This window comes from Hypoxylon fragiforme (assembly GCF_022984875.1).
Source record: "Hypoxylon fragiforme strain CBS 206.31 chromosome Unknown GGS25scaffold_3, whole genome shotgun sequence".
Taxonomy (NCBI): Eukaryota; Fungi; Ascomycota; class Sordariomycetes; order Xylariales; family Hypoxylaceae; genus Hypoxylon; species Hypoxylon fragiforme.
Genome location: NW_026054758.1, coordinates 1,396,286 through 1,418,226, shown reverse-complemented (window position 1 = coordinate 1,418,226; position 21,941 = coordinate 1,396,286). Strand labels below are relative to the sequence as shown.

Sequence of the window (21,941 nt, the reverse complement as noted above, 5' to 3'; positions counted from 1 at the left end):
TATCAGATTTCAACTGCGAGTTGCCTCCATACTGGGCCCCTTTCTATATGGCCCATTGCTAGTAACTGGCAAGACCTGTTCCCATTCATGCCCATCACCCTCAAAATGATCTGAGGGGTGTTTTGGCTCGACGGGCTCTTCGGTAGGTTGGTCCTGTTGCGGATTGACAGTTTCGTACTCGAGAGCCTTGATGAAGACGTAGAAACCAGATGCCAAAAGCGAACCCAGGACAGGGCCTACCCAGTATATCCAATGGTACGAGTGAAACTCGCGGATAGCAACGCAGGGACCAAAGGCTCGTGCTGGATTCACGGCTCCACCGGTGTAGAACACTCCCCTATATCATAAAAATCTTATCAGCGTCCTAATCTCCAAGGGCAAGTAAGTTCATAGACAGTTTAAGGGGAAACCTACATTAACTCGGCAATGAAAAGCGACAGCCCTATTCCAATGGGGGCTATGAATGTCCCGCGATGTTTCTCGGCAGCGAGCATGAAGATTGTGAACACCAACTGGGCTGTCAAGAACATCTCGATGAACAAGCCTTGTACGACTGTTGTCCCGGGGCTTAAACTGGTTGATACGGAGAGTGGTCCAGGCGTAAGTCCTTTCACAACGGCTGCCGCTGCAATGCCACCTATGATCTGGCTAACAATCACCATGGAACCACGAATATACCCCATAGCGCCGACTAGCATCATGCCCATTGTGACAGCCGGATTGAAAAGGCCGCCGCTTATGCGGAAGAAGACCCAAGCATTGACAGCAAGACTCATGCCGAAGCATAGTGAAATGTACAACAATTTGGAAGGGTCGGCGGCCGGATCTCCTGGCAAATTCGTGTTAACGGCGTTCGTGCCGCCGAACGCGAACAATAGGAACATGAAGGTGCCCGCAAACTCGCTCATCACCGCGATGAGGTGATTCTTGATTTTGAGAGGCAAAACATTGAACGGCCTCAGGCGCTGGGGCTTGTTTGCACTAACTTGCTTCGGCTTTTCCCAGGGCCGTCGAATGTGCCCGTGTATATCAGTATTCTCCATCGTATATGACCTAAAAAAGAAGCAATAGTATGATCCGAATTGACGAATTGAACAGCAGATACTATATTGGTTGATCGATGGACTTGTCACCGCATTTGTTGAAAGATGGATATTATATAGAAACAACCATAATATTAGATTGGGTCGTAAAATCATTTGCCTTCTGACAAGCTCTCAGTAGCCTTACCTATAATCCATCGGCAAGTTGTTAGATATTCACGCAGTTGGATACCGAAGGCCAATTCCTGAATCGTTAAATGATTATAATTCGAGAGGCTCTAGGAACTATGCATCACGATCCTTAAACTCCCTATACGCGAATCTTTCGCTCGTCATAGATTATTCTTGGGAATTTAGTAACTCACCAGTTAGCATTGATCGGCTGGGAGATATCCACGGATACAGATAAAAACATATCAAAGATATTGCCAGCTATGGAGTTAGTGCAAAGCGCGATTCGCGTAGCAATATAGCTAGGTTGGATATGAATCGCATAGGGAGCTCGGATCCATGACATCAATATCGCCAGATCTTCAATATTATCTAGGTAGGTATATGAAGTATTTTAACACCTTGACAATTCTTTATTAGACTGGGCGCGTATGCTGACGTGAGTAAGAGAGCGTGTGGTGTAGATATCTAGATATCTAGTCCACTCCCAATGGGTAGACGTGTTATCGTGAAGGGAAATGACAATCTGGCCTATCGACTAAAATAATAATTTGTGTAATAAGTATCATGGTCGGGACTCGGGAGCGGACCGTATTACAAAACAGGCCAGCTAATCTTAGAAAATGTCGACAAGAAGCCACAATTACGCCGCATCCCACATCGTCCGCTCCGGGGGGCTTTGATGTTTGTGAGTCTTGTAAAACCTGACAGAATTCGTAGTTTAGTTGGTTGAAGGCAAAGACAAGCGTCTTTTGAGTGTTTCAATCTGCCTAAGCCATATCATATACCGGCACTTGATAGGATGCTAAGCGAGGGATTAGGAGTAGATACAGAACAAAAAAAAAGCAGAAAAAGCAGAGAAAAAAAGAAAGAAAGCATCTCAGCTTACGGCTTATCCATCCTACGGGGAAATGGATCGACCATCAAGGATGATAAAACACGATCTCCGTTGCCTGACTTGAAGACCCCCTGAAGCAGAACGAGAACCAATGCTTCTAGAAACGGCGTCGAAGCCCACCCATCTACGAATCTAGCTTCGGGATCATGGCGGCCTCAGAGTCAGGGGCCATCATGCACTCTAAGACTATCTTTCGGATCGCATCGCGGACGCTTGAAATACACACCTGCAGCAACAAGCATAATATTAAACATGCATCTGTTATTAGCATCATCTTCTCCACAATGTTGCTAATACGCTTTGGCCGTTCTCGAGCTCATGCAATGAGTACAAACAGAGGTAGTACATACATTAGTGAGAGAGAGAGCTGCCCATGTTATCCGTGCCGTGGAGAATCATTAAAGGCAATCCCTTGTAAGGAGGGGGTATCCACCTCACGATCGCTCGTCGTGGAGTACGCGATCTTGCCGATACCTACATAAGCCAACCAGGCTGTACCTTTGCCATAATTTAAACAAGCCACGGTCTACAAATGAGGATTAAGACGACCGAGAGATGATCTATCGTAGAGGGCAATGTATGCCTAACAGCTGCTAGTAGTTCGCAACGAGATGCCCAATGGATGTAAATCCCGACAGAGGTGCATGGCTTTAGATCGTCGAAACCGTTGACGCGTGAGAAACAAGATTCAAAGCCAACCGCGTTCCTGTAACTCTTCAGATTGGTACATAAGAAGAGCGACGAGCGGCAAAAATCAAAAATAGGTACATAGTACAGAGGCACGAGAAAAATGTCTTATGTACCTAGGTTAGCAATATGCACACAATTACGGCTGTATGTGCATAATGCCTACTAGTACTACATCCTAAGACCTAGGTAGGTAGGTAATGTACATGTAGATAGGGTCATCAGGTAACAGTCGACTACTAATCTACTAGTTTACTAGTACCTGATTATCATGCACCCAACTCAGGGGCTCCTAACCAAATGTAGGCACATAATAAAACAACATGGACCATCCTACATCCATGGATACTGCTACAGTACATACTATTGTACCTAAACTAGTATGCGGAAGAATCCACCATTACCGCATTATGCAACATCGAGGTTCCAAGCTGGAATTTGGGGATGTACATACTATGTATGTATGTAGTGTACTAGGTGCATAGGTAATAACACCTGAGGCTATCTCGCCCATATAGTTACATACAATTATACAGGTGAGGTGGTGTGGTGTTTGACTTCAATGTTACCAGCTTGCCCACCCCCGCTCATCGTGAGTGCAAACTTATGTACATATGTAGTGTAGTTTTCATCCATGTTTCCAGACTGGCGCTTTGCCTCACCTGCGGTCTGCCCTCATGCTGAATTTGACCTATAAAGGCTTAGGGTTAATTGGGCCTATCTTCGTCCAATGTGTGCCACGTCGTCCGGCAGAGAGAAACAGGCAAGTGGCCCTTCCGGATTATGCATCGTTCTTAACTAGAAACGGACGTAAATCACGTTCTCGGCCTCCAATTCTAGCGTTAGGCCTCGATACTAAATACTGCTAGGTAACCAGACTGCTTTGCAGTGCTTGCAGGTCGACTAGCAGCCCCTAGGCGCCCAGAATGGCAGAATCTAACTTATATATACCTGACTAATAATACATGTTATTACTAGTTAGAATATCAATATATGTACCTATGGATGATCCTCATCGCGCAACTCTCCCACAGAACTCTTACAAGACGATCGAGACCTCCGAGACGGTGTGACCAAAGTCGTTCTTGATATGATCGGACTACGTTCTGAATCTTGAATGTCTCGGTATGGGGTCAGATTTTTACTTGACTGACGAGGGACACATTATGTACTCGTCACGCAACCCCGGCCCCCCTTTTCCACGACCCCCGGATACGCAGGTACGATCTTCGATTACATAAGAAGGGCTTTGCAAGTTTGTCGTATGAGGCAAACAGAGAATATGGGGATATGGGTAAGCGTGGGTATTTGACGTATTCGACGGTGTCTCCCCCCCTCGTGTTCACCACCAAACCCGCCTTTTCAGCTGGGCTGAACAGAAGGGTTTACAGTCTTACCGGGAAAAGCCCCAGAGCTTCATAAGACGCAAGCAAGTTCCATATTACGTATGAAGTGCTTGGATATGAAAAGGTATGACGAAACGTCCAACCTCTACATGTGTTCGATCATACAGGTACCTATTATTGTGCAACCGTGGAGATCTGTCGGCCTCACACCGTATCTCATCTTCAAAAATACATACATGTAGTTATGTATCTCATACTAATTATGTATGTACCTACTTACATAGGTACATATCTTACCTAGGTAGGTACTATTAGTAGTACATATATGTATGTGAATACAACACTACGCCCGCTAAATTGCTATTCGTTAAACATCAAAGAAGATGTCATGGGTACGCGATAACCCATGTTGTTTACTCCATAATGCTATGATACTGGCCGGGTCGAACTGGCAAAACGGGTGCTCTGTGTTGAGTTGGGCCAGTTGGCACTGACTAAAAACAGGGTGAGCTCCCAATCCACGCGTTTTTTTATTTCCTAAATTGGCGGCCCTTGTTTCTTCCCGCGGTGTACTATGCTTCTTGGCATCAGAATATGGCAAAGATATTATTATGTACATGCACAATACACAGGACCACAGGACCACAGGACCACAGGACCACAGGTACATTGTCTTGACGTTCCCATCTCAGCACCGTAGCAGTGCATACTTAGTTATTCCGTTCAATGTTGATGTTGGTCCTTTATCCTTCAATGAGGACATACATAGGTATAGGTATGTACATCCATCTATGCAATCTATTTACATAGGAATAATACTACATGTATTTATCAAGCAGGAATCGAAGCACATATAGAGGAATACATAACTGGATGTCGATGTACAAAGTATACCTACATATGAATATGTATGTACTATGGAGGTAAAAGTTCGTCTTATTGCACATGTGTGCTATATCTACCTCGGGTACCTACATATGTGGGGTTGATGTGTAAACGGCAGGTATTGTACAGTGTGCTTTTTCTTCATTATCATCTTTTTCGTACCTCAATACCCCCTGTGACACCCATAATTAATGGGGGGCCGGAAATGTTACCGGCCACTTAGACCTGGTGCTCCCTGTTTTAAACACACAGTGAGCGTAGATAGATGACACACTAGGTACAACGGCGTATCCGAATGATGATTTATGTATTAATATGCAATTGTCAATTACATGTATGTACATCTTGTATCGCTTCAATCAATGATCTAAGAAATCCAATCGGTTTGGCAAGTTGGCAACGTTAGGATTCTTAGTTAAGTTGTGGTACACCAAAAGCAGATATACATAAGTTACTAAGAAATTCATGTTGGTAAGACGGCATGATGTCGTAAGTGACCAAAATGGAAAATAAGACCATAGCTAATTAAACTAAGTAAGTAAAAAAAAAAAATTAGAAAGAAAAGAGAATCCACTCGAATTGTAACTCACCAAAGATTTCCTCTTTTTTCTACGGATCATCTAACTACCTAGTATGTACTTAGTTACATAGGTACTTATGTATCTTGAATACCCCTGGCTCTAGGCGCAAATTGCTAAGATTGGCTCTTGATATCCTTCACTTACATCCAACATTGAACCCGACATGTGCTTATGAAGTACATATGTGCACTAATGTACTCACGAAATTGGGGTATGTTACCTAAAGGTACATATGTACAACATTGGAAATGTGAATAATACTGAATATCATCAAATGCTACATAGTACTATGTATGTACCTAGTAGTTATCCTACTGGGTATCCTACTGGGTGTCCTACTGGGTATCCTACTAGGTATCCCAGTAGGTATGCCACCCCCGGGGAAGTTTATTCATGCTAAGATGTCAAGGTCCATGTCCGTTTAGAGACCCCTTCAATGCCCTGCCTGACCCTTTCTAGTGTTCCTAATCTGAGTGACTAGCGTAGAGAAGGGGACCTGTCAAACACCTCTGAAATCACTTCAATCAATCAACCCAACCCAATCCCATCAAAATTCGTCCATTCATTCGAAATCCAATCCAATCCAATCCCATCCCATCCGACCGTTCAATTCGACCCGCGCCTCTCTTCATTTTTTCCCTCTCTTCTCTTTCACTCCTTTACTCTCTTTTCTTATTAGCGATTCAAAAATTAAACAGCTTTCGCTCATCTTCAGATACGAGGAGGAATCTATCTGTATACGTAACGGCAAAGCTGGGCCAATTAATCGCCATTACATAGTTCTCACAGCCCTCTTTTGTATCGTTGGTTCCTCTTTCGACCTTTTTTTTCTTAGATCTCCCGCTTCATGATTTGATTTGCGACAACATTGAACCTCTGGTCCACTTCACAGTACATACGCACAAATCGGCGCAGCGAAATAATCACGGCAGCATATTGCAAAAGGAGGAGAAAAATTGGGGTTTTAAAGACGAAAAGAAAACCAATAAAACAAACTATATCCTAACCGTTGATAATCTCATCTCGCATCCTCTCTTTTTTTAAACAAGCATTAACGACGAAATCGTCAATCCGTCACTCCCTTGGACCCGACACAACGAAATCTAATACGCTAGCAAGGGGAGCGTGCTGCAATTCCAGAAGCTCTACCCCCTACTCACCTACTCCCTACTAAAAGGGAATATACAACATCAGCTTTGACCACGCCTTGCTGACCCGCTCTCCGACGTACTGGTTCGACTTCCCCCCTTGTCCCTTTTTAATTATTGAAGCTACCCTATTAATCCATTCTCTTCCTGCTCATTTCATTTACTATTTGTTCCTTTTTTTGCACTTTTTCCTTTTTTACCCCCCCTAGTTTAGATCTTGGTGTGTTTGTACAGTTTCTCTTGGGGCACCTTTACCTATTATCCGGTCTATCAAATACACTCTCCTGGCCCATACCGATCCTTTCTCTATCCGATCTCGACGATTTGAGGCCAAACTGAATGCACCGGTAAATCAACACAGCTCTTGTAGAGAGCTATCAAGTGGATATAAGAGACTGTACGTGAACAGGTGGGCATACCTGTCTCCAGCAGTGGGATAAGAATTTGGGGTAAGCAAGGAAATTGGTTATCTATAATCGAAGTTGAAACAGACAACGCAATGGTCAACATGACGGTCACACACGATTCCCATCGAGGGTCTTCTACCTCACAGGGAGCGGCCGGACTTGCTCTCGAGGATCGGTTTGAAGTCCTGAAGGAAATTGGAGATGGAAGTTTCGGTAGCGTAGCTCTGGCAAGGGTGAGGACTGCAGGCGCCAGTGTAGCTCGCCGTGGCACTGTGGTAAGTTATGGTAGAGACGTGTGGTGTGTAAAAGGGAACTCATTAAACTGATTGTGTCTCTAGATTGCCATTAAGACTATGAAGAAGACATTTGAGTCCTTCACGCCGTGCCTCGAGCTCCGCGAAGTCGTCTTTCTACGGACACTTCCACCACACAGCCATTTGGTCCCAGCCTTGGATATATTCCTCGATCCTTTTACTAAAAAGCTCCATATTGCCATGGAGTATATGGAAGGGAACTTATACCAGCTCATGAAGGCCCGCGACCACAAGGCCCTCGATAACGGAAGCGTCAAGAGTATCATGTTCCAAATTATGCAGGGTCTTGAGCACATACACGCACACCACTTCTTCCATCGCGACATCAAGCCTGAGAACATTCTCGTAACCACATCTGGACACCAGGACTCTGTTAATTCGTTTAGGCGGTATTCGGCTTTAATGACACCGCCTTCTACACCTCCGGCATACACAGTAAAAATCGCAGATTTCGGCCTAGCACGGGAAACGCATTCCAAATTACCGTATACCACATATGTATCAACCAGATGGTACCGTGCTCCCGAAGTTTTGCTGCGGGCCGGCGAATACTCGGCTCCAGTGGATATCTGGGCTGTCGGTGCTATGGCTGTGGAAATTGCAACTTTAAAGCCGCTCTTCCCCGGAGGTAATGAAGTAGATCAAGTTTGGAGAGTTTGTGAGATCATGGGAAGTCCTGGTAATTGGTACAACAAGTCGGGTGCTCGCGTAGGAGGAGGAGATTGGAGGGAAGGTACACGATTGGCCGGCAAACTAGGCTTTTCTTTCCCCAAGATGGCCCCGCACGCGATGGACACGATACTTCAATCTCCTCAATGGCCTGCCTCTCTCAGTCAGTTTGTGACGTGGTGTCTTATGTGGGATCCAAAGGCTAGGCCGACGTCGACTCAAGCATTGGCTCACGAATACTTCACGGATGCGGTTGATCCGTTGCGACCTAAGTCGTCTGCGTCCAGAATACTTGGCCGCAAACAATCCGACATAGGGCGTGGAAAGGATTCCGGTTCTACGACGCCAGCTTCATCGAAGCCGTCATGGTTTAGAAAGTCGTTGATCGGTCGAAACGATAGCTCGGACGCTTCAACTGCCCCGGTTAGCGTAAAAGACATAGTAGCTGCACCACGTCCGTCGCCCATTCATTCGCCGGAAGTAAATGACGCTGCAGCTGCCAAATCTCGACCTGCTCCAGGTAAGCGAACCACGTGGAACAATGGCCCATCCAACGTTGCGCCGATGCCAATCCTGCCCACGATTCGGCCCATCTCACCTCTTTCAGATGCTGTTACTGCCCAGGCGTCAAACCGAGCTCCATCTTACAACGATTCCTATGCCAGTAGAAGTCAACGTGCTATGGAGGAGAAGACGGCCAAAAAGATTGGCCGACAACTATCTGTACAGTCGGGTACGAATCATTATGCTGAGATACATCGGCAACAGGCTGAGCGCGCCCTAAATGGCACTGGTGGGCTTGCATCGCCCCCAAGTGGACACAAGGAAAGTTTCTTCTCCCATCTTCGGAAGCGGGCGAGGAGATTCTCTGGCCGGCATCAAACTCCAGTGTCGCCGACGAATGACGAAGACGTTGAAGCACAGGCGGGTTGTGGGCCTTGGGCTAGTAATAGGTCTTCCATGGTTATCGATCAACATGGTTCAACTACCAAGGTAGACAACTATGAATCGCTAGACAGGACTTTGCGAGACCCTCATGACTTGGGTGTTCCCGCACCACCCATTCACATGACCACATCCAACGGAAACCTGAAACGACATCACTCATTACCGCATCAACAACCCAGGTCTGTGGATAATCTTATCGGAGCGGCCCGTACTACAGGACCAATCTCCAGCAGAACAAGACGAGCACAGGCAACTCACGGCGTGCAAAGCGACGCATTGGACGAAGAAGACGAGCTACTAGACGAAGTGCTGAACTCGACCCACCGCGCAATGAAACGACTTGAGAAGGACGGAAAGGGTAATCTACGTCAATCAGCTAGTAACCTTGGGCTTTCGAATCCATACCCGACACCATCGCCATCCGCCAGTGGAAATGTTATACTGTTCGCGGATGGGCATGAGTCGGTGACGCCAAAACCATTAGACTTGAACAAAAACTTGGGAAGAGAAGGCCAATCGAAGTGGCCGACTCCCCCTTACGATGAGAGCGAATGGGCGTCGTCAGCAGCAGCAAGCATTTGGGCTGCTGGTAATAGGTTTTAAAAAGCGTTTCTGTACCTGGTTGTGTTATCACTTATTCGTCATGGCACGGTGTTGGGAGTTGATTTATGGTTCTCGTGGGTCTTCGGCATTTATATCGCAACTCTCTTTTCCAGCATATTTCACGATCTTGGCGTCGATTTTGACTTCGCCTATCTGGAGCCTCTTTCGACATCTGATCTTTTCATTCTGCAATGTCACAATCTCGAATCTCAAATACCCCCGACAGCTGGTTTGAAGTTTAGGCCGGTTAATAATGTGTTTTCGGCCGACTTATCTTCGAGAATACCCAATATAGACTTGATTTACAAGGTTTCAACAAAAAAAAGAAGGGCGCTGTCCCAATATGAGATGATTTCTTTTGTTAGACGTGGATGGTCCGTGTCATATTTACTTGATTGCATCTGATGGCAAGAAAGACTGATCGGAGTATGTGCGATTGTGGAGGAAGGGTTGAGAGGGACAGTCCCGACCAGGCTTCTTTTTTTATTTATAATAAGCCTGAGCAACTGTACCAAAAAAAATATTAAGCTGCATATGTTTTGATTTTGGAATTACCTATGGTGGAAGTCCTGCGTGGCTGAGTTCAAGTTTTAGACGCGTTATCTCTCTGGAGGCTCGTTACCCCAATAGTTTGTCCATATATGGTGCAGCAACTGGAGGAAAAGGGTACCTATATATACACGGCAATATTTATACCAGAGGGCATCATCAGCCCGCAATCAGTTCGCTTGACAATATTCATGAATCAGTGCCTATGAAATAAATATCTTGTACGGCAAATCAAGTGATATATCATATCCATGGATGTAGGCCAGATTTCAAAAATTGATGCATGAGTTAGTTGTCTGGATGTGTGCATGTAAGTACATATGTAGGCGCAAGGGTATTTACTATACATACATACATGTAGTAAATATGTACATATGTAGGTAGTCGGGGACCACTTCAGCCCTATCATAAGAGGATATTAAGTACCTGCCTAATGTACTTACGATCTTCCCGCCATTCTGGTTATGAAGACATCCATATTACATTTTTAGTCTAGGCAACGAGAATTATCGAAATAGCTAACTACTACGTACTACTTATATATATTCTTACCTTGGGAGGCCTTCCTTCCTTTTTTCCCCAAATCAAAACATTAAAAGTTAAAGGGGAATTCATGATTATTATACTTTATTACTTCTGGGAAACCTCCTTCTACTAAGGCTTCTAGTACCTACATAGTACCTAACCTACCTAACCTAACTACTAGTTTACCACAGGTTACTACGTATAGAGTTATATCCGAACTTATAGACGCATACGGCCCCATATATGCACATATGGGGACGGAGGCGGCTGTACGACTCCGCGCTTCATTTCAAAGTCCTACATAGCAACATAGCGATTTTAAGTCTTACCTGACATTTCACATTATAACCATTATAATCATTTTCATTATTTATTATACCTTTACCCCTTTTCTCTATCTCTCTATCTCCCTCCTCCCTCCCCTTCCCTCTCTCTCCCTCTCTTTCGGATATTCGGCTCTCTTTCTTCGGCTCACCTCCAGCTATCTCATTTACCCTTTGCCGCACGAGCGCTCGTCCTTTTAGAAGGCACATAACGGCACATCACCTTAGTCAGGAGGGCGGTTTAAAGTGAGGGCCGCAAAGATCGATCGATACCTAGTATATATGATTGGGCTCTTACGACAGGCGAAACGAGAGGCGGCACCATGAATGTCAATTTGCCAATTCGATCGTCGCCGAGTTTAAGGAATCAGGCTAGTAGAAATTATTTTACCAATTACACCCCGCCATCGTCCACAGAAGCCGTCAATGGCCCGGTGCGCGAACCCGCTCGCAGTCATTTCATCATCAACGACCGCCTGATAGTTGGTGTTGACTTTGGCACCACCTTCTCCGGGTAAGTTCTAGCTCATCTATTCTTATAATGTTCGTTTTAAATATGGCATAGAGATGAGATCCACAATATTCTCAGAAGTAGCGCATAGTAATGAGCTAGAGCAATACTTGATAGCTCAGAAGTCCTACACTATACTACCCAAGTAGGACCAGACTAACAGCAGGACAGAGTAGCTGCAGTATATACGTCGACACCAGATGATATCGAAATCATCAAGACGTGGCCGGGAGGAAATGGCATCACGTCGGACAAGGTTCCTACTGAGATATCATATGATTTCCCCCCTAATTCACCTCCAGGGACTACTCCTACAGTAAAATGGGGGTTTCAATTCAAGCCGGAGGAGTCCCGGTTGCGATGTATCAAGCTGTTTCTCGATCGATCTCAAAAACTCCCTTTCTACGTTAGTCCTCAGGAGACAGCCACGCAACTCAAGACGTATCACAAGACAGTAGTTGATGCCGTCAGCGACTATCTCACGGAGATTTATAAACATACCATGGATACCCTCACTAGGCGATACGGCGAATCTTTTATGGCGTCAACCAATGTAGACTTTGTATTGACTTGTCCAGCTGTGTGGTCCGATGCCGCAAAGAACACGACATTGCAAGCCGCTGAGAAGGCTGGCATGGGCCTGAAGTCGGAGATCCAGATGGTTAGCGAACCTGAGGCCGCTGCAGTTTACACTCTCAAGGCTATCCAGCCAAATCATCTTAGCGTGGGAGATAATTTTGTGGTATGCGATGCTGGTGGTGGGACGGTAGAGTCGGTGCTTTCTACAATTCTCTGATGCATTCCGGGTCGATGACTAACTGGCTGTGTAGCTTGATCGCCTATAAAATCATCTCACTGAAACCGCTGAGGGTAGAAGAGTCAGCCGTCGGGACGGGTGGCCTCTGCGGAAGTGCGTTTTTAAACTATAGATTCGAAGAACATGTCCGAAGCCGACTAGGCCCTAGCCGATTTGAGGAGATGAAGACAAAAAAGGCGAAGACGTGGCAAATGGGTCTTCGATACTTTGAGGAGTTTGTCAAGAGAAACTTCAACGAGGATGAATACCAAGAAGTCAATGTTCCGTAAGTTACTCACTCTTTAAACAATACCGAACTTATTCGCTCATATCTTGCAGATTCCCAGGACTCCCCGACGACGAAGATGCCCGGGTCGATTCTGGGTTCCTGGTCATGACAGCTGATGAAGTCAAGGAGATTTTTGAGCCTGTTGTCAAGGAAGTTTGCGACCTAGTGCAAGGTCAGGTAGACACCATCCGAACCAGGGGAGGTATCGTATCCGGTATCATACTCGTCGGCGGTTTCGGTCAGAGTGATTATCTCTATCGACGGCTAAAGGCGCATTTTACGAGCGCGGCCCCGCCACCGTACACGGAACGGCCAACCCATACATCTAGCGCAGCATCATTCGATAGCAGTAACAATATCGAAGTCATGCAGCCTGTCTACGCGTGGACAGCAGTGGTCCGAGGTGCTGTGCTTCGCGGGCTCGAGGGCAACATGGTTATTAGTAGGAAGGCGCGCATGCATTATGGAACGTCCTACGCAACCGTTTATGACGAAGAGAAACATACCGTCAACGAAAGGTACTGGAGCCCCTTGTGGGAGCGCTGGATGGTCAGTGACCGGATGCAGTGGCATATCGCTAAGGTGAGTAATTCTACGTCTTATCTTCTTTCCCCCTTTGTTTCATTTTAGCATTTATTTATGCTTTCTGTTTTCCTGTTATTTTTCTCCTTTTGTTTTATAAACGGCATCACCGTACTACTTACTTACTCCCCCCCCCCTCCCCCCTTATTAGGGCGAAGCCATATCCCCCCTATCCCCGATCGCGTTCCACTACACGCGCAACTTCCGACCGGGGCAGTCGCTCATCGTGACGGACGACCTCATCGCGTCGGACGCAGACGAGCCACCAGTAGCGTACTCGCGCGACCTCATCCACGTGTGCACCTTGACGACGGACCTGAGCGCGGTGCCCAGCAGCCTGTTTACGCGACTCACGACGACCAGGGGCGTTGAGTTCGATAACCTCGACTTCACCCTCGAGATGATCGTCGATAGCGCCGGTCTCGGCTTCGAGCTCAAGGTCGACGGTATTAGGTACGGTCGCGTGGAAGCTGAGTTTCATTAGGATTGGCACGTCTACAATCTAATAAGACTCTGTAGAGATAGAAGGGGGGAAGAAAGAGAACAGAATACTTGGGCTCATGTAAGGCTACTGAGGATAGGTTTGGTTTGGTTTGGTTTGGTTTCTCCCAAAGCAGCCACGCCATGTCATCTCTCACCATGTTTGGAAATCTCAAAAGGTCGAAAAGAGGTATACTTGATTGATCGGTATTGTACTGGATTGAATTGGATTAGAAGTAGCAGGCTAAAGAAGAAGTAATTGCCGTATTTTTGGTTCTTTATTTTAATTCCTCCTCTTCACTGGGTGGGTAGTTTTTCAGCTCGGCGCTTTTTGGGGGGAGGGAAAGGGGAGGTTTAAACACCTATAAGTACCGATATTTTGGTTTCTCCTTTTTGATTTCTTCTGGGTTGAAGCGTAATGTTTGATGTTGTTTGACTTACATCTATACCTACTTATGTAACCTAGTTACTTACTACTTACTTGCCTATCTACCTACGTATCTACCTACCTAGTACCTAGGTGCCTAACTTATCTAAAAGAAATTATGTTAAAAAATCCGAGGAAGATTAATTTATATTTTATTTTTCTTTATATGTGTCCTAGGTATGTATGTGTATGTAGGTATGTATAGGTACCTATCAAGCAAGCCAGCCGTCTTTTTTAGAGTAGTAGTGGTGCTTTTCCCCCCCCGATCATCCAGCCAGGCGGACGGTTGCCTCGTTTTCTCTATCTACATACATACATATACATACCTCCAGGGCTCTCTACCTACCTATACTTTCCCGCCTTACCTTTCCCCTCCGCATTAGGTTCCCTCCCCTTTGATTGGTTGATGAGTTTAGGAGCACCTACCGAGGGGGGGGGGGGGGGGGGGGGGGGGGGGGGGGGGGGCGAAAAGGCGCAACCAATCTAATAATCCGGAACTTCTTGGGGGATTTGCTTACATACCTACCTACCTACCTACCTACCTCCACTCCCAATGGTAAGTAAGTAACAGCTACTCTGACAAGGAGAAAGCAACGAGAAGTAATATCATGCAAGTACTTAGTCATCCTCATCATCATCATCATCATCGTCGCCGGCCCCTCCACTACCTACATAAGAGGTGCCTACATACCTTCCTTAGTACCCATCCCAATAGACATCTTCCCCTTGCAGAACCAGCGAAGCAACTGATATATACCCCCTAGCCACTACTTCACATAGTACAGGCTAGCAAACAAATGCACAATGTAGGTCCCATACACCCTCAAAATAAAAAGAGGCGAAGCCGCTGTGCTTCGCCACTATGGTACACATCCACCCATTGACACTCACATTTACATTCACAGCCCTAGAAAGAGGGGGGACGAAAATTGCGGTGAGAAGGCGAGGGAGATGAAAAAGAGAGTGAGAGAGGAATTTCATTATATGCCCAAGGTACCTAGTAGCTATTCTAGACGAGTAGACAACCAAAATACCCATCTCAAGTTTCTTGCGTCTCCCTTCGTTTGCGCGCCTCCGATGCTGAAGATTCCCCCCCCCCCCCCCCCCCCCCCCCAAAAAAAAAAAGACTCAAGTCAACTTTCCAACATCTAATATCATCCATACGTGCTATCATTTCCTTTCATTATTACCTTTTCAGGTTGATTTGCTCAACTCTGCTTGTACGATCATTCATTCGTATGTAGGTACGTTGTGCAACAACCAGAACAACAACAAATATCTCAACAGCCGCCGAGACCCACGTAGGTACATGCTAATAAAAGTCGTGACATGGTGAAACTAAGTAAAAGGGATATCTTGTGCGTATATTCTGCGGAGGGGAGATATAATAAAATTAACATCATAAATAAATAAATAAAAAATAAAAAAAGATTCAGGGTCTCATTTCATATATCTCAGTCACCCGCGCCGCTCGGGTAATGCCGTTACCCGTCCCGATCCAGCACCGTGTGTGTGTACGGATCGAAGCGCCCTAGACAAAGGTGCATTACCCCGGACGCCTCCGGGGAGAGGGAGGGATGGAAAGAACAAGGCTGCCGGCAGAGAACTAATGGCCCATGCTCCCTTGCATGGCACCTGTGTCGCATCGGACGGACTGCAAGCACAATCAGACTGGGCAATCCGGCGTTCTGTAAGGCTGAACGGCACAGCACGATTCTGCCTTGTCGGTACTGATCTGCCCCATGCATGATGCAGTGAAAGTATATGTGCACTTCCGATCATGCACCGCCCATGTTTCAACACAATACCATACAAGGCAATAAGTTTCCCCCTTCCCCTCCCCTTCTCCTATTTTTGTAGTAAGGCCCTCATGGGAGAGGGAGGCATATAGATTGAGAAGAAGAAGAAGAAAAAGAAAAAGCCAAAAATGAAACATCAGGGTCACAGTCGTAATTAAGTCAAGGCCAGCTTTGGGGCGGAAGATGAGCAGGGATTTTGGAGTCAAGTCGGTGAGAGAGATGTACCTAACTTATTAGGGAGGTTAGGTAAAGATACCTAGTGGGTATGTATGTATGTATGATGTATGGTGTATGGTGTATGGTGTATCCATGTATAGGAAAGGTTGCCTTGTCGGCTGTCCGCCTGAAAATTCATAGAGAGGGGGGCGATGGTTCGCGAACCATTTGTGGGTATGTATTGGGTATTTCCGATATGCTTATAGCCTTTTCTTCCTTCTTCCTTCTTCCTTCTTTCTTCTTTTCTCTCATCCCCTCCCCCTTCTCTCTCGTCTCAGTTCGCCCCTCGGTAGACTGCGAATTACTTGTGCTTCTTTTTGTCATTGTTTCTTTTCCAGCGTCGGTCATCTTTATCATGATTTATTATGACCTTATTCGCATTCTCCCGCTGCCGCCGCCTTTCCGGCGGCTCATAGCCGGGAGGGTGTATATGCCTTATCTGCGAGTGCGGACATGGCACTTCAGTCCATCTCCTTGCTTCATGATAGCGCTGTTCCGTTATTAATCTGTGGTGATACAAGTGGTCGAGCATGTGAAAATCAGGACGGATGTTATTAGCCGTCATGCCTTCGTCTATGATGTGGTCGCGGATATGATACATCCGCATATCGAAGTTCACGCGACGGTCGTTTCGGGCCACAGATGATTTGACGTCGAATTCATACGTATCGCAGAACCAACACTTCGCCTTGGCTGGAAGTCTGTCCCGGAGGTGTTCCACAATTATGTGCTCGATCCAGGCTTCGGTCTCATCGTAATTGAAGTTCACATCACAAGGTCCAATTCCGACAAATTCGCACGGCAGGATGACAGTTCCAGCTACCGGATTGGGATACATGTTGTAAAAGGAGCCATTGGTAGAGGCGGTATACCGAGTATAGTCAGTATCGGGAGACGAGCCGGTGTATGGAGACCCGTTGGTGTATTGGGTGGCATCAGTATACTGAGAATAACTCCCCGCGGTCGAAGTGGATCCGAAATCCATGTTGGCCAGTAAATTGCGATGAGAAGAGTCGCCGTTGTATGGCGAAGAGTTGGTACCCAATCCAAAAGATATCGCCGGAACCAACAGCTGCTACAACCAAGCCAGTTAAGGAGGTGCTGTCCAACCTGGTTTGCTGCAACAAATAAGGTAATGGCCTATCAGATCCTGTTGGGGGCTGGATCTGCGGGAGTTGCATATGATATTGGGGCGACGACTTCGACACGGAATTTCACACACGCAACTATAACCTGACTAGACTAAACAGAATACGACTCAAGGATCCAAGGGCCTTCTCTTCTTTTCTTTTCTCTATTTTCCCAAGCTTTGTTTGGAAATTCGTCAGCAGTGGTACAGCTAGCCACACTGAAAAATGAATATATATCTTGGACGACAGTAACCAGCTGTCAGTGACGCCTTGTCGAATGTGCAGACTCCAAATAATAGTTTGCAGAACGAATAATCCAAAGTGAGTCTAGCTCGCTGGGCATTAGGCACCGGGCCGCAAAATACCAATTCGGCCGGCGTTTTGTCGATCCCGAGCAAGAACGATATATGATAAGGGGGGGGTTAGGATAGAAAAGAAAAAATGAGAAAAGGGGGGGAAGTTGAAAACTTTTGGGAATTTCCAAGATCTTTTGGAAATTCAAGATTAGATGAGCTTGGGGGTCAAGGTAAGTTTATAACTTTTTCTTAACTGGCAATTTGGAAAAGGTATATTGGAAATATTGGAGGAAACAAAATCCCAAAAGCAAAAAAAAGCAAAAAAGAAAAGAAACGAAAAAAAAAAAAAAAAAAAGGTAGATGAGGGGTCGTTGTTTCTCTGTTGCGTCTTGTTTTCTCCTCCTATTAGACTCACGTCAAATTCGAGTATTGGACTTTCAACCACTACCCGGGGCATCGGCACCCACCATCGTCTGTTTCTAAATATGCAACCCGACCCTCCGGGCTTTGTTTTGCTGCATGATCCTGATCCCCATCCACATTGCCCCCCCAAATTCCCACCCTACCCATACTTCCAGCCTGGATTTCCTGCAGCTGTGCCATATCAGCATGTGGGTTTTTGTCGTGATCGTTGGGCGGATAACAAATAGTGACACCATTCACTTAATATGAAGCATGAAGAAGCATGAAGCATGGGGGGCATTCTTGGACCACGACTATCCGAGCTTCCATCCGAGGACCAGCATTCCACTGGAAGGAAGCAGCGTGGCGTGAAAGTGCCGACGGCAATCAATTTCATCTTCCGGCCTTGCTACGATGCTAACCATCTCATGAATTCATAACTAGGTAAGGGGAGGGGGGGTGAGGATCATAACCGATGGCTAGATGGTCCATGAGTTTCACCCGTACCAATCAACCCCAAACCGGGGTCTACAGAAGTGGATTGTCGTGGGGGGGTGTGAGAGTCATCTGAACCGGAAAGAGTTTGCTTTGCTATAAGCGCAGAAAGACCACGCAGGAGAATTCGTCACACCCTTGTCATATCGACTATAGCCGCGTATCCTCTGTGTTAACTCTGTGTTAACTCTGTGTTAAGAGACACCATAAGCCCAACTCGATCTCGTGTCGCGTGATTAGCTTGGGGTTGTTGGACGATTTGTGTCCCCGCCTATCGGACGGATCTGGAGCCTCTGAATATTCTAGGTATTAGCGGCTGCGCGAATTGCCGCCAAAGGTTACATCTTGAAATAATTGGTCTACGCTGCAGCGTCGTGATACCAAGCCTCAGAGATACCTCCCTCAAAACGAACGTCTTGTATGACGTGTAGGCATAGCTGATAGGAGTTTGGTAGATTAGCTTGCCTACTACATATGTAGACGAGTAGCTAAACTACTTCGTCATGCTGATGACATCCTTCCTGTCTAGTAGATAAATTGCTGCCCCCTGAGGCGCCACAAAGCCTTTCTAGTCTACAACATAAAGACGAAGCTAGGAGGTGATAGGGATTACCTCAGTACCGGCTTCAGGTCGACTTTACCGAAGTGTCACAAACTTGTCTCGAGATTTTACTCGCTAGTCTTGAAAACGAAGGTTTTCTGTAGCCGCTCCTGGCAGCATTTAATACAGCTTGTTTGCCAACGTTGGCAGTTTATCAGGAAGCTAGAATATCTGGAAGCCGGGAAGACAATCCCGAGTGATACAAGACGCCGATCCGGTGGTCAGACGGGAACAACCCCAGTGTACAAAGTTCCATAGTTAGCCGTTATTTGCGACACCGGTGAGGACCAGGGGATTGTTCGGGTGGTTGCTTTTTCAGTCATCCTTTGGGGCTTTTTATTCTTGGTTTTTCCATTTCCTCCTCCTCCTCCCTTCGTCCCTTCGTTGAAGGGATTCGTCAAGATTCGTCAAGATTTGTCAAAAAAGTGAATAGCGTCCCATATCGCGCGACAGGATTGCTTGTACGTGTCGAGGGTAAGGGGGGGTGATAGACATGCGTCTGCATGGGATATCGACTAAGACATGCATACAACCAAATTTGTTGCAATAGGTGCGATCGATGGAGAATCGACTGGGTGATTTAATGGGGGGAATAGGATCGGCCGAAATTTTAAGCCGCAGAGCCTCAACATTCCTCAGATTTCCCCACTTTCTTCTCTCATTCCCGTGCCCACTCCGATCTTTTCATGCTCCGTTACTGGCCCTTCTCCCTCTCCCTCTCCCTCTCTTTAGAGTCTTTACTCCTTTTACCCCCCCAATACCCCAGCATCCCCCCTTGCTGACATAGTAGTATCTGCACTTTAAGATGTGTTGTGCTTGTAAACCCCGTTACAAATTCATACTATCATGTATGCGTATGTATGTATGTAGGTAGGTACTGAGCAGGCACTGGGCAGGTACGCAGATACTTCAAGCTATTAGATCATCCCTTTAATGTTTTGTTATATATTGTGTGTTGTGTGTTGTGTGTTGTCCACGATCAAATCCCGAATATCATGCTAGATCGAGTGCTAGATCGAGAACTAGACCACGGGACGCCACATATACCCATGATTCCTGCCCAAGTCATTCGATTCTTATCCATCGACTTGTTTTAGTCACTGCTTATTGATTTGGTTCTGGTCGTAGTATGCGACCTCGTTTCATTCGGGGTTGCAAAGAACCCGGGCCTTTGCCACGACATTCATGAACTGCGGGTGGCCGCCGTGCTCGTCTCCCGTCTTGATGATACCGGGGAAAGTCACGCAGCATATCTCGCGCCCTGCTAAACTTTCCTCGTCTTCGGCCCCGATGTCTTCCATCGTAGATAGCTCAAACAACGTCTTTTGGTGCGCATCTATCTTAGGCATGTGAACTTTGAATGTGGCTTTTTGCACGACCAATAAACGTGCGAGTTCAACCGAGCTATGCACCAATGTGCGAAGTGCATGATCCCGCGCATCTGTCGCGCTGACATCGGTGATCGCATCCAGGATATGATTAACCCTGGAGATGACGGATTCAGTTGACATTGACGTTTCTTCCTGCATCTTCTGCGTGGCCTCCTTTCGAAGCATTGTAAGCGTCATGGCACGCCATTGGCTTACCGCTTCAACTGAACCTGTTTCAGGGTCAGCCCACGAATCCTAGTATCAGAAAGAGTGCTACCTACTGAGAGAAGCAAGATATTCTTCTACCTGTGCTAGTTGGTCGGCGCGAACTTTGGTAAGGCCAACAAAATAGGCGTTAAAGATGGTCTCCACTAAGATGCTGGAAACTAAACTCTGCAGTAGATGCAGCTTTGCCGATGCAGCAAGCTGTCCATACATGGGAACCAGTTCGGCAAGGTCGTGGAGAATTGCCTCGTCTACATGGGTGAGGTCTAGAACCTGATTAGTTCAGAATGTTCAACCATATCGTATGTACGCCTTGTGGCTGACGCATCCTACCAAGCTTCGCTCGTCTAAAATGTACGATAACCCAATTTTGCAAGCCATTCCCCAGCTTTATCATGGAATCCCCGAACTCTTCATCGCTAGTCTGGTCGCCTCTCGTGGTGCTAGTGCTGACCCATTGTTTTAGCCCAGCGATATGGCGTTTTAAAGAATGAATTTCGTCGTTACGCTCGTTTAGCTCGTTTTGTAGTACCTCCGACCTCTCACGCAACTTGGTATTCTCGGCCTCTTTCGCGTCCATCTCAGCGCCTAGTACTCGAAGCTCTGCATAGACCTGTGTGAGTTCTTGGCTAAGGCTCGAATACTTTGCCTGCCAGTAACTAGCAGTCTCGCTTTCCTTTTGGGCGAGCCTATCCAATTCCTGGGAGAATTCTACTTCAATAATATCCAGTTCCTCCTTCAATTTTGTAATTTTCTCGTTTTTCTCCTTGAGTAAAGTACTCTCTTTCTCTTTGGTTGCTAAAGGCGCACCACCATTGTCTTTATTTACTTGATTCGTGGTCTCGTGGGTATTGTCATTTTCGGGGCCAGGTGATGGCGACGAAGAAGCACCACCGGTGAGCTGCGCGCGAGGAGGAAGAGATATTATACTGTTTCGTGACGAAGCTGGAGAGCGAATGGGATGGGAGTTGTTTCCGCGGCGCTTCTCTGGTGGGCTCATGGTGTCGAAAGTGGAGAGCTACACCTAAATAAACACATTGTCCTGGTGCCTGGCATTCCCCCCTCACATAAAAAGCAGCAGCACCATGAGAAAGTTACTAATCGTAAGCCGCGAACGGAGAAAAGACCGATGTTCTGAGGCTGGCGCAAGTTCAGCTGTAATAGCGAAGTGGATTCAGTTGCCTATAGCGTTCGGTGCCTGTAGGTGGCAGTTTGATTAATTAGT

The 21,941-nt window shown here is 46.4% G+C and overlaps 5 protein-coding genes across 5 annotated transcripts; 2 read left to right on the top strand and 3 right to left on the bottom strand.

The window, feature by feature from the left end:
* Positions 1-9: 9 nt before the first annotated feature.
* GGS25DRAFT_519299 (aquaporin-like protein) lies at positions 10-1,043 on the bottom strand (the record flags this gene model as incomplete). The annotated part of the gene is made up of 2 exons (XM_049263681.1): positions 10-337; positions 415-1,043. The coding sequence occupies 2 exons, from the start codon at positions 1,041-1,043 to the stop codon at positions 10-12; spliced, it is 957 nt and encodes a 318-aa protein (XP_049118770.1).
* Positions 1,044-7,258: 6,215 nt separating this feature from the next.
* On the top strand, positions 7,259-9,700 carry GGS25DRAFT_513314 (kinase-like protein; the record flags this gene model as incomplete). The annotated part of the gene is made up of 2 exons (XM_049262870.1): positions 7,259-7,441; positions 7,505-9,700. The coding sequence occupies 2 exons, from the start codon at positions 7,259-7,261 to the stop codon at positions 9,698-9,700; spliced, it is 2,379 nt and encodes a 792-aa protein (XP_049118769.1).
* A 1,010-nt stretch (positions 9,701-10,710) lies between these two features.
* GGS25DRAFT_480946 (actin-like ATPase domain-containing protein) lies at positions 10,711-13,879 on the top strand. The gene is made up of 5 exons (XM_049260129.1): positions 10,711-11,611; positions 11,780-12,379; positions 12,439-12,690; positions 12,744-13,275; positions 13,427-13,879. Exons 1-5 carry the CDS (start codon positions 11,421-11,423, stop codon positions 13,757-13,759), a joined length of 1,908 nt encoding a protein of 635 aa, XP_049118768.1. The 5' UTR covers positions 10,711-11,420; the 3' UTR covers positions 13,760-13,879.
* A 2,329-nt stretch (positions 13,880-16,208) lies between these two features.
* On the bottom strand, positions 16,209-17,506 carry GGS25DRAFT_177125 (uncharacterized protein). The gene is made up of 2 exons (XM_049256602.1): positions 16,509-17,506; positions 16,209-16,434 (listed from the first exon to the last, which is right to left on the bottom strand). Exons 1-2 carry the CDS (start codon positions 17,180-17,182, stop codon positions 16,398-16,400), a joined length of 711 nt encoding a protein of 236 aa, XP_049118767.1. The 5' UTR covers positions 17,183-17,506; the 3' UTR covers positions 16,209-16,397.
* Positions 17,507-20,263: 2,757 nt separating this feature from the next.
* On the bottom strand, positions 20,264-21,716 carry GGS25DRAFT_519295 (uncharacterized protein; the record flags this gene model as incomplete). The annotated part of the gene is made up of 3 exons (XM_049263680.1): positions 20,264-20,721; positions 20,773-20,982; positions 21,050-21,716. The coding sequence occupies 3 exons, from the start codon at positions 21,714-21,716 to the stop codon at positions 20,264-20,266; spliced, it is 1,335 nt and encodes a 444-aa protein (XP_049118766.1).
* Between the last annotated feature and the right edge of the window lie 225 nt (positions 21,717-21,941).